The sequence below is a fragment of the Xyrauchen texanus genome, chromosome 6 (assembly GCF_025860055.1).
Source record: "Xyrauchen texanus isolate HMW12.3.18 chromosome 6, RBS_HiC_50CHRs, whole genome shotgun sequence".
Lineage (NCBI taxonomy): Eukaryota > Metazoa > Chordata > Actinopteri > Cypriniformes > Catostomidae > Xyrauchen > Xyrauchen texanus.
The window spans coordinates 30705523-30721209 of NC_068281.1; the positions used below are offsets into that span (position 1 = coordinate 30705523).

A 15687-nucleotide genomic window follows, 5' to 3' on the forward strand; every position below is an offset into this window, starting at 1 on the left:
GTATTTGCATCCTGTGAAGCTGAAACGTAAACAAACATTGGCTACTACTGTATGCTGTGACCCCAAATGGAATAGTGAAAAATAATGGCCATTATCAAACCGCTTTTTTTCTTTTTTTTTTTTTTTTAAACAGTCCTCTATCTTGGAAAATCAACCTAAAATGACTTTTAGTCATCTCTGCACATAAAAATTGGGATAGGAAATATGTTAACATCAAATAACATTCAGTATTACTATAACATTCAGTATAATACCAGTATTATAACACTTACAAATGCTTTTTATTAACAATTTGTTCTGTGGTCAAAGATAATCATACATATTTGACACAAATGCCAACCATAATCTTTAAATGTAATTACCTATCAGAATGACAGAATATTGAGAATTTTATTTGGGTTGAAAATGTCCTAGTCAAGTTTCACATCAAATTCATGCAACCCTCATCACAATATCTGGGTTACGTTTCGAATGGCACTTCAAAGAGAAGTTCATCACACAGGAGATAATAGGCAGCAGAAACAAATGAGCACATACATGAAACACTCATTTGAAACGGTGAGTACCAGTGGGACTTTGTGTGAGTGTAATTTAGAGAGGCTTTATGAGGAGAAAGTTCAGATAAGTTGCATACACAGACCGACATAGCAACGGACAGCCTTGAAGTTAATACAATAATAAATCTCAACACAGTCTACTTATATATTGTGCGGAACCCTCTTTAACTTTAAACATCATCATGGGCCACACAAAAGTATCAAATTACATACAAAAGCTAGTAGTTGGGCACTGTGGATAGCTGGCTTACACTGAAAATCTGAAAATAAATTAACCAACATATAAGAAGTCCTCTGTTCAAGCAGGGCTCTTTCAGTGAAGCCATTGTAGCATGTCCATATGATGTAGCAGTAGTTGTGATAGTGCTGAAAGAGGAGTTGCAGCTGGAGCTGTTGAGCAAATCATTTATCATTTGTAAATAACATAGCAGGAATGCCCTCCCACAGTGTTCAAAAATGTTTGAGAGTGATGCTGTGATTGTAGCCAACCCATAAAGTGCTTTCGCAATTGGACAAAAATAAAAGTGTTACACTGGGATAGGAACATAAGTTCAGGCACAACCTCAAGTTTATTGGGTCCCTTATTTTTTGAATGGTGTCAAGCGTCCGATGTTGTGCCAGAAATTGGAGGTCTTGCGTTTGGGTTCAGCCAACATGATTACCTGCTGCTGGGGCAGGGAGGTGGGAAGTGTGGGGTGCTTCTGACGCAGCAGGAAGTCATAGTAGGGCCTGGTCACAGCTGCAGGGTGGAAGAGATAAACAAGAGGTCAAGACCCAAAAAACAGGCTACTGTTTTTCTTTTAACATTCTATCTCTTATCGTCTCCTACTAATTTTTTTTTAGAGATATTTCACTGATTAGATAACAAGGTGTAGAATAGATATAAAGACATACAGTAACATTGGGGTTGTATGAAGTCAGTTATCTTCAAGTTCACACAGGTGTCCTTGCGAAGTAACCACAGGTGCAATTCATCACATTATCACTGGACATGTTGCACAGTGTTTGACAAACCGAAACGATCCAAATAATAAGAGTTCATTTTGAACAATATATTGTTTTATATACCAAACAAACTTCTTAGTGTTAAATATTTTAAAAAGTGTATTTATTTCAAATGCAACATGGTTTGATTTATTGCTATATGATGCAAAGACATTCATACATTTTTTAAAGTGTGGCTTAAGTGTCCACAAACTTTTTGGCTAAAGCCAAATTATAAGCTATTTTGATGTTTCAGTTGGTCAGAATTGAGCTGGGATGGTTCTGAGTTTGGCGATGTTATAGAATATTATGCTGAATTGTAATGTTATAATGTGATTAAAAGCATGTTTAGTTGTCTATTATAAGGACAATATGGAGTGCCAGTGAATTATGTACTAATTCTATGTACTAGAACAATCAAGTTAGCTGTAGAAGAGGATAAATCACACTAACACACTCTGGAATTACCCTGGACTACTCAATCGATTCTCTACTCTGAGAGGACACCCGGGATATTGCCCTGCATATGACCCCAGGGGGCACCCTAACCTACCGCCCATGCTTCTGTTTTGGAGCTTCAGGGAGGAGAGGTGAAGTTAAGGTAGCCCTGAGAGCCAGAGGTCCTCGAGGTTCGTAAAAACGTAGGCACTTTGATGTTTCAAAAAATCTACGCAATAAGAAGTGTTTTGAAGGACATTTTTGTCTTCATACACCTAAAGCACATGTTTTCATTCTGAAACAACATTGAAGTTTGTTCAGCTGGATACTAATCATTTATTTTTTGCATTTATATTGACAAACAGTTTTTCTTAGTTGTGAAGGTTAAAATAAGCTTAAAATATTGATGTTAAGTTACATTTACAATTTTAATTCAGATTCATGAACAGATTCATTCGGACTCGACTCGGACTCAGGCTGTTATGGACTCGGTCTCGAGTCCGACTCAGCCCCTTTTGGACACGGACTCGATTGTTTCAAGACGCGGACTTGACTCGACTAAGGTGGACTCGAACCCAAAACTACTATTATCTACAAAGTGTGTCTGTTTTTTTCCTAAGCATATAATAGTATAGAATTTCATTGATAATGAGAAATACAAATGTGTCAAACTCAGCTGAAAGTCACCTTTGGGCTTCCCTGTTGGGTGACTTTTAGATGCATTCAACATGGCCTGCTTCTTTTGGACCTCTGTGATCATAAAACCTGGTTTGAAGAAGAAACCAACATTTATACGCACCTATCATTCTTTATGAATTAAAAAAAATGGCTGACACTTTATAATAACTTCCATATACTAATAGAAATCTATTACTAATTCTGAATATGCAGTATATACAATATATATATATGTATATGTATACGAATCAAAGTTTCATGACATTTCAAACTGTTGGAATATACATTAGCTAATCTTTTATCCAAGTAATAGGTAAAGGATAATGGACAGTCAATCAATCAGTATCACAAAATAAACCCAGACAGGGAGATTAGGATCTCGTATCACCCTGGAAAAGCTTATTGTGGAATAATTACTGGCTGACTTATCCCATTTATTACATGGCTCCCTACCAAATAAAATATTTTATAGATTTTATTAGCATGCAGAATAGCATTAAGCTTCTGCTATGAAACTTGCACAGCTACTGTATGTACAGGTACTACAGATAATTGTTGCCTGGGACAACAGTCAATTATAAAGTTTAACGGTCATTATACAAAAATATTGTGAATGACCAATCAGAGTCAAATATTCCAGAAAGTTGTGAATTATTATTTGTTAATGTCTTTAATTAGAATTAATATAAAATGTTCCCAAAACTTGTGAAAGTAAACCAAACAATTAAAAGATTGATGGGAGGAAATAATGCTATTCCAAAAGTCTAACTAGAGTAGAATGATAATTACCTGTTTCGAGGTCATGCTGAACCTGTTCCCGTTCATCTGCAAAGGCTCGCAGCCAGCGCTGCTTCTGCTCAGGTTTCTTGGCACATATAAGATGGACCTCCTCTCCACCAGCAGAACACAGTTTCAAGGAATTCTTCACACTCACATTAAAGTCTTTATCCTTCCCATCCTCTACATCCACCACTTGCATCTGATCCATGTCTAACCGTCCCTTGTAGTACAGGATATCCCTCCGAAGCAGATCCTGTGGTGCCAGACAGCAAAACAACATATATGAACATCTTAAGTATAAATAAGGTGTAAAATACTGTATAATTAGTAATTCATATTAATATTTGCTGCACAATTACATGGTCACAAAACCAGCTGCCAGATATAATAGAAAAAAAGCTCTCCAAGTAACACTGATATGCCAAAATCAAGTTTAAAGTGATGGATTGACTGACACTGACCTTTTTACAGAAAACCAACTGGTGGTCAAAGAGGAAGAACATTCGCTGCTGGCCTTTGGCTTGTGGCTGGGAGATCTTGGTCAGGTCTCCAGAGAAAATCAGGTCGGAGCTCCTGCTCAAGATGTCTTCACCCTAAAGAGAGGAAATATATAAGCCGGATGTATTCAGTGTAAACTCTATCCATAATGGGGCCTGTACATTACCTCCCAGTCCTCTATGGAGCTCTGCCAATGAGCAATTTTGTCAATGTTCTCAAGACGCCTCTTTCGCTCATTGATCAATCTGGCCACATTCTTCATCGCATTTAAGGCAGCCTCCACATCCTTAAAATCTCTGAAAAGCAAACCATATGAAATTTGATATGTCAGAGAATGGTCCACATTGAGCACGGACCTTCATGGATAACTGCATTGCATCTGGACAAGCTGTTGTAGATCTACTGGATATTGAAGTCTCGTTTACATCGGCTATAAACATCCTATTGTGAACAGGGTCCAAACGTTTATTGATCAGAGGCAGTAACAAATGCATGTGATCACATTCCATTTTTAAACACAAATCCATCCCAGACAACAGAAAAAGATAGTCACAATTGGCCAGAAAAGACATATTGAGACGCATGTTACCATTAGGTGTGAAAGCTATCTGACTTGCCAGACCATTTATGATCGAATCATTGCGATGGATGTTAATACCAGGTGTAAACAGTAAACAGGGCCTAAAAACAAAAATAGTCAGTACCTGTGCTGTGGGTTGGTATACTTCAGCAGTTCAGCTAGCTGTAGAGGGTACTTGCAGATCTTCTGAACAGGAGTAAGCAGGAATCCATCTAGCGAAATGTCAATCATCTTCTGGAGCAAGCGACAGGCCTCAAAGAAGAACACATACTTCTTGATCTTCATCAGTTTGGAAAGCTGCACGCAGGCATTTGGGTGGTTGTTGCAATACTCTGAGTATATCTGGAAGTTTGTTTGCTGGATGGGAAAAGTGGGAGATGAATTTAACAGAGTAAGAATCCTCAGCATATTACAAACCAGGAAGATTGATGCTTTAAAGTCAGCTTACATGCTCTAAGAAGCATGAGCCAATCTCGCTGAGGTGAGGATGGTCTTTGTTAAATTTCTTCTCCAATGCTTTCAGGAACTTCTTTTGGAATCGGTAGAGCTCATCAATGTTTCCAAATATTGTACGCAGTTGCTCCTCGGTAAACATGTCTGTCCGTTTCCGACACTGTTTTATGTAGCCCTGGATGTCATGAAAAATATGTCAAACCCAGCATGCTACAAGCACTGAAAGACTAGACTAGACTAAGATGCATTTTGGTGGTGTGATAAGAACAGAGTCAGTTTAAAAATCAAGTGAATGATCATATCTTGTCTGTCTGAAGCTCTCGTTGGTCAAAGGATGTCTACATGAGTACAGTATAGTACGTGAAATATTCAAAAATTTTGGTTGCATGGTAGAGCATCACCTTAGCAAACCCTTGCTTTTTTCCATACACCTTTGTGACACGCCATCCCCATTGAAATCAATTCAATTCAAAGAATTCAGATGCAAATCAATAGATCCGTTTTTAAGAAACGCTCATTATTTTGATGTAGCCCTTGTGCTGTGAATCAGGTCATTCTCTCAGCTTGTAAACAGAGTGGTGAGTGATTCTATAGACACTTTAATATGATGTAACATGATCAACATACTGAGGTAGAACTAATCGATGTAATTTGGTAAACTGAGAGAGGAACTGACCTCACAGATGTCCTTCAGGTGTTTGATGTAATCCCTCTCTGTACTCATGATCTCATTGATGACGTTGGCCCTCATCTGCTCCTTGCAAGGCAGACCAGGTCCTAGGGGGGTACCCATGCTGGCACCACCCCCCTCTGAGTCCCCATCCAGATGGGCTAAGTACTCCTCCATGGGCTCATCCTGGTTCACCCGTAACTACCAATAGCAGGGATATTAGTTTAGTGCAGTACATCAAAATGTATCATATTTAACTTTAAAACTGAGCAGGACATAAAAAAGAAGTAAATCCTATGTCGATTACATGCCAAATCAGTATCTGGGACTTATTATTTATAATGGCACACATTCACATATATTCATTGTGCAGTTGCTTTCTTCCTGAGGCAGATGCAAAAAGAACATGGGTGTAACAACGAGCCGTCAAGGTAGCATAATGTAATAATGATGACGTAATGTGACTGTAATCTAATCTTCTTTTTATTAAGAGTGGGAAGTCTGTTCTCTTTTACCCGAACGAAGCTGGCGGGGAACCAGCCCTCGCTGTCCAGCACTCGGCCCCACCACCACTCTTTGTTTGTGGCATCCACTACTTCTATGACATCCCCAGCCTTGAAGCCCAGCTCCTGATCATCCATGGTGACGTGGTCCCATAGAGCCTCCGCACACACACTGCCATCACTGATCAGCTATTAAAACACCCATAAATGAAAGCAAAATGAATGATGAAACATTCCCTACAATAACTGATCAAATTAACATGAATCTGTAAAGAACTATGCATGATTAGGCAACATAGCATAAGTAATTAAAGGTTTTATTTGAAAGTGTTATTTCTTTATTTGACATATTTATTTAGTACACTGAATTTATTACACCAGCTCCATACACTGAACAATAATAGGTAGACCAGAGTTTCTTCAGATCAAGGTATGTTGTTAAATTTTTATCAGATCAGGTTGTCACATTTTTAAATATCATAAATTTAAACAATGTATTAATTACAACATTTGTTGGCCAAATGTTTTAAAAATATTTTTGTCCATTACACCATTTGTGCATTTTCCATTTATGTTCTTTAAAAAATAGTTTTGTGCAAAGTAACTGTTTTACTTTAAATTCTGCTCAAAATATTGTAACAGCTGTAGTTTAGCTCTAGATTTAATGAGAGCCATAGATTTTGTTTCGATGGTTGCGATGATTTTGATGGTTTGTTTTGATGGCCCTGGTCTCCCCTATATGACAGGGGTCACAATCTTAGGCATGTGTGCCACCACTGACATGAGGACGAGTTATAGGAATAGTTCACCCAAAAATGAAAATTCTCTCATTATTCACTTATCCCGATGCCATACCAGATATGTATGACTTTTTCAGCAGAACAATTTAAAAAAATTGAAGCTCTGTAGGTCCACATGACTCCAGTCAATCAATTAATGTCTTCTGAAGCAAATCGATCGATTTGCTTCATAAGACATTAATTGATAGACTGGAGTAGTGTGGATTACATTTATTCTGCCTAAATATGTATTTTGGACCATCAAATAACCAGCAGCCTGATGGCACCCATTTACTTACATTATAAGGACATACAGAGCTTCAACATTTTTCTAAAAATCTTAATTTGTATTCTGCTGAAGAAAGAAAGTCTATACACATCTAAGATGGCATCATGGTAAGTGAATAATAAGAGATTTTTGGGTGAACTAATCATTTAACATAGGCTTATAAATGACAAGACCAAGAGAAAAAAATTTAATGTTCATAAATAATTGTATTTACTTGTTTATTTTTGAAATGTCAATTGCATCTTCTTACAGTAATCTTTCTTCATTGTCACACAGCCCTTCTTATTTCATTTTTAGCTCTATGGGAAGTCAAACACTCCAAAAGTGGGACCCAACTGTGCAGCGTGACCCACTGGAGAGCAGATCCATTTACTTGCACAATCGACTGATAGTGTGGCATAGACAGTGTAGCTCGAAACACAAACTGATTCACACTGCATTAACAGTGGGCTGCGCATTCCCACTTGCACTCACAGCGGAGCTGCAGAAGTGATTCACTTTGTTCTGTTCTGCTTTTTTTGCTCTTAAATCAACATCTAAATAAGGGGATGTCACTTCAATATATTATTTAATAAATATTGTATTATTGTATTGTAATATACAGCATAATAGTAGAGATTGATTTGACATAAGCATTTCAGAGGCACAGTTATCACGTAATGATTTACAACCCTATTTTAAATCTTACCACTTAACCAAAACCAAACTGCATTGCATCACTGAAGGAAGCGTTGCCAAATTAAGCCTTTTCTTCTGTCTGTTGTCTGGATTTTCCCTGAGTAGTCATTTTGAAGTTCTGCTTTTGCTGGCAACTACTGATTTGGCAAAGAAAACAAAAAGCAGTGTATTGGATAGCCAGACTATTTAGCTTGGCTATAGAAACAATTAAGTGAAATCCTGGCAAGCTTAGTAGTCTCCATGGAAACATCTCAAATACGCAGCTTAACATGATCTATGATGTGCTGATGTAATAATCCATCGTCTACACAGAATAATAACACACTGTCCACACTTTTACATGCAGTGATGGACTAGAAGGCAAAATTTTCACACCCCCTGAATCGAGAGCCCTGCATTCTCATCACCACAGCTGTGCCTATGTACCCTGTTGCCTAGCGACACGCCCACATACGTTCCCATGTGCCTCCTCTTCACGGCCTGTGAGTTACAGCCTCTTGGTTTGTTCAAACACGCTACCGAAGATAGTCTTAGCATTTATAGTACAAACATGCAACCAAAACTAATGAAAATATGCTAACTGAGAAAGAATAAGGGTTTTCGTGTTTGTAAAACTAGTCTGGCTCTTCTAGAATACAAATGTAGCTGCCACTGCATTAAACACACAGTGCTGCCATTGACAAATGAAACAATTCTGCTGACCCAAGCCATGCAGTTCGAAGGTTGACATCCACATATCCTTCTTATACTGGGCACTTAAACTTCAGTGAGTACATGGTTGACACATGTGTGACGTATTTAACACCAAAACACAATAATAATGCTCTACCGAGCTAGAATCCAGGGCTGTAAGCACCGCAAACCAATATATGTTTCAAACATTACTACATTTGGTCTCCCCAATCCAGAATATGTTGTTACATCCTTGCTTGAAACCCCTCATAGTCGAGTCCACCTGTAATCTGCAGAGTCCTGCAATAAAGCACAGCTTTAATGGCTGGAATGACATATGATTCTGTAAATCCCTCTGGGCAAGTGCACACGTATTCCTGCAGAGTCTGCTATAAAACAAATCCAGACATACAATCCATCAAAACATGCAATGTTCTCACTACTAAGAATAAATCTGTTGACATGTGCATCAACATCAAACCCATGCTAGGATTTATACAAAAAACAACACCTTTTAACTCCCAGAACCAGACACAATATCTTAATATGCCCTCAGATAACTTGAAATAAAAGCCTGACCCCAACCTCCCCCCACAAACCACTCAATAGTCATTTACAGCATTACCACTCTCTGACAGGCTGGTAAATAATTAAAACTGTGCCATCTCAGCATATTACCTCTGCTTGAACACTGCCAACCTCACACACAACAACACATGTACAGTCACACCCATTCCTGATACCTGGACTGTGATGTCTGCACTCTGAAAACCCATCCACGAATAAGAGGGACCAACTTTCTCTCCAACTCCTCCTTGTGTTCCTCTCCACTCCTCCCCTACCCTTGTCCTCTTCACTGCGGCTGCGCCCTACTGGAAGGCCAGCAGGAACATCAGCACTACGTTGATGATGACCAGCAGCATCATGATGACGAACACCACCACCTTCTGGGTCTCTGAGCTGAGGTTACAGCGCAGCAGGAAGTGAGTCAGGCCCTGCCGAGACTCCGTTCGCTGGCCTCCACGAGCCATGGCACCAAAACCCACTTCGACTAGAGGTCTGCGTACAAACTATCGACAGCACACGGTAGATCTGCTCGGTATTCTCTGAGAAGTGCGTCCGGAGGGAGAAACCTCCACGTCCACAGTTACCTGCTCACTTCCTTTTCCCTTCACTTCTCACTCTTTCTCTCTTTCTCTCACACATGTGCTCTCCTCCTCCTCTTCCGTCACTTTCCTCGATTCTCGCCCGTACACTGCTGATGTCAGGAGCAGGGGTGGACGTGTCTCTCTGCCTCCATCTATTCTTCTCCTTTTATGTTTTTTTCTCTCTTGCTTTGATCCTTCCTCCTTCTGTGATGCTCTCGCTTTCTTCTCGTACTGTCCTCCCTTTTGCTGCCTCTCACTCGTTCTCCTCCTCGTCTGCTTAAATACACAGGCGTGTTAATTACCTTGTATCTGACTAACGCACATGAAAACCTTTCTCTTTTTACCCTCACATATGAAAAGGAAAAACAAAAACCTGAGGACCACAAATGGTTGCTGCATCTGTTCTTAGCGGCACTGGCAAAAACCATCCATCCATCTGCCTGAACTGACTTCTGTTTTTCCTCCTGTTTTTTTTTCTCTTATCCTTTTTAGCCAATCAGATGGCAGTGCTGTGGAGTGTATCTAGGATACCAGAGTAGTGGAGGCTGGCCTTAGTGGCAGCAGGAGGGAGACAGCAGTGGGGGGAGGGAGAGAGGCGAGAGAATGCAGCACAATACTATGAGTCTATGCACTCATTGGCTGTGCTGACTAGCTGTCACACACATACTTTCTGCCAAAAAGCAAGCATATCCTTGCCTGTCTCCTCCAGGTAGTGCTACAGTGATGCTAATGCTGCTTGAGATATTAATTAAAGGCTGCGTAAAGTGCCAAACACCTCTTGAGCTTTAATTTCCTGACCCAGGACAGTGTCGGTGAGGTAGGATTAATGCAGTCATTCCCACACGTCTCTTCCCTGTGCATCAATTTGTGCACGACTAATGGAATTAGTGCAGGCCTATGATTCTCTCTGTCTTCTCTCTCTCTCTTGCTCATTCTCTTGCGATCTCAGAGCTCCACTCCCACTGTCACACAGCATGATAGCTGTGTCCTCTGACACAAGCCCTTACTTTCTCCAACACTGAAAGACACCTTTCTCTCTCATCATAATTTTCTGAAGAAAATGTTAGTGGTGCTTGGCTGCGCAAGAGTTACCATCACAATACTATGTAGTGGGTAGTTGCCAGGTTGTTGCTATGAAGTAGCTAGGGTGTTTTGGGTGGTTGCAAAGGTACTGCTTTGTGGATGCTATTGTGTTCTGAGTGGTTTTTTTTTTCCCATTGCAATGAGGTTGATAGGGTGTTCAGGGTGGATGCAAGGGTGTTGATATATGGTTGTTAGTTAGTTATGAGTGTTTTTTATTGCATTGCTATGCAGTTGCTAGGGTGTTCTGTGTAGATGCTGGGGCATTAATATGTGGTTGATAGTGTGTTCATAGTGTCTTTATTGCATTGCTATGTTGTTGCTAGGGTGTTCTGGGTGTCTTTTATCAAATTGCTATGTGGTTGTAAGGGTGTTCTAGGCGGATGCTCATGCATTGCAACTGTACGTGGTTGCCAGTGTGTTTTTGAGTGTTTTTATAATTGTGAAAATCAGGTGGCTAGGATGTTTTGGGCGGTTGCAAAGGCACTGCTATGTGGTCTGGTGTGTTCTGAGTGTTTTTATCATGTTGCTATGTGGTTTCTATGGTGTTAGGTGTGATTATTAGGGTGATTGCAAAGGCACTGCTAGGGTATTCCAGAGACAATTTAGCAGAGATGGGCCACTTCTATTAGAATGAATGAGAGAAATTAGAATGCCCAAGGAGATCGCTCCCAATGGTCAATGGGTGTAGAAAGGAAGTCCCTCCTTACAGGTAAAATATTCTTTAACTGAATTTGTGTTAAAATTCTAAAAGTTTTCCAGGTGACCCTGTACTCAAAAAATCCTTCAAAATATTATCTGAAAAGAAATGACAGCTAATTACATTAAAGGCAGAGCAGTCCAAAATAATAAGTTTCACAGTCAGAGTAATATTACAATGATGACATTTTGGTGATTTCTCACCCTTGAATAAAAACCCATGTGTCAGTCTAGTATGACCTATGCAACACCTTGTGTGTAACACTTGATCACATAGATTTAAAAGAATGAGTGATTATTTGCCAACCACAGGATTCATTTCAAAAATGTATTTTTGTCACATTCTTCCCATTCCGCTTGCCATTGAAGCACAATATATGATACCAGTGTTGTTTGATTTTACTGCTGATTTGAAATATGTTGTTTAAACATAAGCTTGGCAATCAGTTTTTGAGGATTCTGTGTTCTCCTATTCAGGTAGACAGAAGCTGCACTGTCATGACTGGAAATAGCTTCCCAGGAGCATTCCAAAGATGGCTGCCAGTGGACTGACTTGCTAGAAAGACTTTGGGTGTTCTGGATGGATGATAAGGAATTAAAGTAGTTGATAGGGTGTTTTGAGTGGTTGCTAGGACAACTGTAGATGGCTATTAGAGTGTTCTGGGTGGTTGCTTACTGGCCCAAGTCAAAAAGCCCAACCCAAGCCTCTAAAGTATTCTAGTCTCCAGATTTGTCCCAGGTCCCTCCATTAACATAAGTCTATGGGATAATTTCCCATTTTATCGTTTGCCTGAGGAACACTGTAATCATTCCAGTCACTTTGAAATGTAACAGCACATCTCTTCTCAACAAGTTCTGAGAAATCATTCATGTCCATGGCACAAATGTAGGGCTAAGTGGGGTTAGAGTTTCTTTCAAATTACTAACCCTAAGCATGAGCATTAGTAATAGTTATTGTGCCTTGGTGTGTGCCACTATAATATGCAGCTAGTTGCAAGAAATCATTAGTGACAATGCACTTAAATGTGCAACTATGGGATTTCTAAACTTAAGGTGTTTCTTGAAACTGGGCATGAGCCGTATCTTCCAGGTAGAACAATGACACATTATCTGTCCTGCTGTGGCCCCATCGGTCTGTCTCTTGTTAGCCGAATTCCTTATCAGGTCAGTAGAGCTAAAAACAATGACAGCATCAGCACAGAGCTTGTGTGCAGTTCAGTGCACATGGAGTTTCCAGAGGCCTGAGCTTGATTAGATTTTTCTGCTGTTTCTCTCTGAAATACTGAATGCATTTACTGAGTGGCATTCTACAACAATGCCAAACAGCCATAAATCATACTCTGACACCCTGCATATTCTCTAGATAATAGCATCTTCCAACAACATGGATTCATCTCCCATCATATTGAAGATGAGCTGCACTAGGTCATTCAGATCAGGCCTCAGGAGACAAAGAGATGAGTACTAAAATTAAATTAAATTGACTGAAACCAGAGCAAAATATCCTCTCACAGCTACAGTATATTTGAAGATAACAGATAATGGAATACTATTTTCTTGCTCTTTTGAAATAGAGTTCAATGTACTATGTAAACATATGCCAACATACTTGTAAACACTCAAACTCCACTCCCACAAAATCACTCTCCCTAGTCGCAAAGTGTCTAATGGCATCTAAATGAAAACTATTTAGAAATCTCCATGTTGTGATGTCACAAACATGAGTTCAAGCATCAGCCTATGTTTACAAATCAATACCTATTTAGTATTCTCCAACTTGGCCCGTCCAGTCACCGTTAAGTAATAAAGAAGATGTAGGATACAAGCTGGTATTCCTAAACACCAGATAAAACACCAGATGCCCTCAGATCGTTCTGTGCTACTACAAATCCTCCACACTTTGGTGATCAAATGCTGTGTACACTGTTGGATGTTAGTTTGCGGTAAAATCTACCACAGTGCAGGCTTTACAACAGGTCACATCGAGGGTGTTTAGTGGACACAAAGGGGTGCTAATTAGCTACCTTTGAAGCTGGACACCCTTACGTGTGGGTCATGTACCTACCTCATTTATGGCCAGCTGCTCTCCTCCTCCTCCTCCTGGGTGTCCAAAACGGTTGGAAGAGCTCCGAAACTCATTGTACAGCTCATCTTCACTCCCTACATCATTAGCAAGGCCAGACTTATCCAGCGATCCATCAGTAATCACCAACGCTGTAAAGTAAAACACAAAACAGTCTCAATCCTGCCGCATTTAGGGACTGGTGTCTCAATCACATATTATGCTAAAACAAGGCATAATCTGTAGACATACTCGATTCTGATAACAGAGCAACTGATCAGCAGTCAGAGAGATAAATAGCTTTTTTTGCATTAAAACACCATATTTGTGAACATTTATATAGGATTTATTTATTAATATGCAAAAAAAGTAATTACTGTTTATGTGTCGATGACCAATATGACAGTGGTCTTGGGCACATGCAGAATGGGCACAAATGCGGTATAACACATAAAAATATGTACGTTTTGAGTGTGTGTGTTTTTTGTTTTTGTATTTTTGTTACCAACGCCATTGTAGAATTAATCATTGGTCACCCATGATTAATTTATTCCACAAGCAAAAGTCTCTGATAATAGATTACTGAGATAAGGTGAGCAGTATTGGAATAGACATGCGATTTCAACACAGCGGTTCCCATGAGGGGACGACCTGCTCTTTAAAATAAAATAGATCTATGCTACTGCCGATGGATAGTGTAAATAATTGTAATCATATTTGTCAAAATATTATTAACTCTATGTCAAGGCTTGAGATTTAACATATAACTGAGCTCATGATGTTTGGAGGACAAGATTAAAACATTTACCACAGGGAGCCTTACGTTATGCAACCATTTTTCCTAGCCAGAAAATGTAATGACCTCCACTTGTATGGCCACAGTTGATAAGACGATTAGCCCACTAATTAGCGACTGGGATATTTTATTAGCAGCATCTCATTAAAAGTTCCCTGATATATACTCAGAGACAGTGGAACTTGATGCTGTGGATCAAAAGATCACGAAACGCCGATAAAATTAAACTGCCAAACCTGTGCCACATGATTTGACATTCAGGCATACATGCAGCATCACATACTGTCAACATCTGACCTAGAATATTGTTCCTAACTGGAGGTCCCTTTAAAAGTGCTTTTTAGTCAAGTTTGTTTTGTCTGATTTTGTTGAATCAAGATTGAAGCAAGGACTGGACAGTTTCAGTCACATTCCATTCAAAAGACTGACGTAACAGATGTCTGGAAAGAAAAGCAACAGAAAAGCTTGCCTGTTTTAACCAAAGACATCTGTAATACCTGGAGAAAGCTATCTGATAGTATTGCTATTCACATCAGTGGCAGTTGCTTAGCTGCTGCATGATTCTCTGGAAGTCTGCGATTTGAAATCTGACATCTTTGTTCATGGGCACTCAGTGTACACACTACACATTTTTTAGCCAATTGCCTAAGCTACAAATGCCATGTGACTAATCAAACTACAAATGCAGAAAAATGACATCATGACAATGCTGATTGGCTGATGTCACCACAAGAACGAACACAGCCCTAAGCTGTGATGTCACAGACAGTAGATGTAAAAAATATACAGTAAGTTTTTAGGAGGTCTCCAAAACAAACTGAAATATGTCAATGGCAAAACATCAACTATAATCTATTGAAATATTTTTGATTTAAGGCTGGATTACACTGCAAGACTTTAAAATCTGAACATGCATCATACACTTACCAACTTTAAAATATTGCTTACAATTTTACATCAAAATTGGGCATCACACACCAAAAGACAGGGGATCACACACTACCTGACTATCAAGTCAATCCGATCTATTAACAAACTCACACAGAAACAAATGCCCATGACAGATGTAAACAAACATTGATAAAGGAACCTGTTAAGGGAACTACTGTTGTTGCTGCTACTCCGAGTTGCTAAAAAAAATGTGCAAAGAACATTTGGGTGCAGTCTTGAGTGAAAAGATGTGGGCAGTCTAACCTCTATTGATGGCAACGTGAGGTGAGTTTTGTTAAAAGTAAAATGTCACTTGATTATTTGTTTGCCATTTCCATTGGCTACTCACCACATGACTTCAGATTTAAGTCGTGGAGCATCATAAACAACAAGATTTCCCCTGTAGTCATGGA

The 15687-nt window shown here is 39.4% G+C and overlaps 1 protein-coding gene across 5 annotated transcripts in view; it reads right to left on the minus strand.

Moving 5' to 3' along the window:
- Positions 1–287: 287 nt before the first annotated feature.
- LOC127644698 (rho guanine nucleotide exchange factor 4-like) overlaps positions 288–15687 on the minus strand; it is a 94730-nt gene continuing 79330 nt past the window's right edge. For 3 of the 5 annotated variants that reach the window (XM_052128018.1, XM_052128016.1, XM_052128017.1), the window contains 10 exons: positions 13552–13700; positions 6154–6330; positions 5645–5839; positions 4964–5143; positions 4640–4872; positions 4102–4231; positions 3899–4030; positions 3447–3690; positions 2667–2744; positions 1138–1296 (listed from right to left, as the gene is read on the minus strand). In XM_052128018.1, coding sequence (XP_051983978.1) covers positions 1139–1296; positions 2667–2744; positions 3447–3690; positions 3899–4030; positions 4102–4231; positions 4640–4872; positions 4964–5143; positions 5645–5839; positions 6154–6330; positions 13552–13700 — 1676 coding nt within the window. In that variant the 3' untranslated portion in view covers position 1138. Of the gene's footprint in view, positions 1297–2666; positions 2745–3446; positions 3691–3898; positions 4031–4101; positions 4232–4639; positions 4873–4963; positions 5144–5644; positions 5840–6153; positions 6331–9302; positions 10143–13551; positions 13701–15687 lie in introns of those variants that run through there. The other 2 variants (XM_052128019.1, XM_052128020.1) reach the window with 2 other exon arrangements.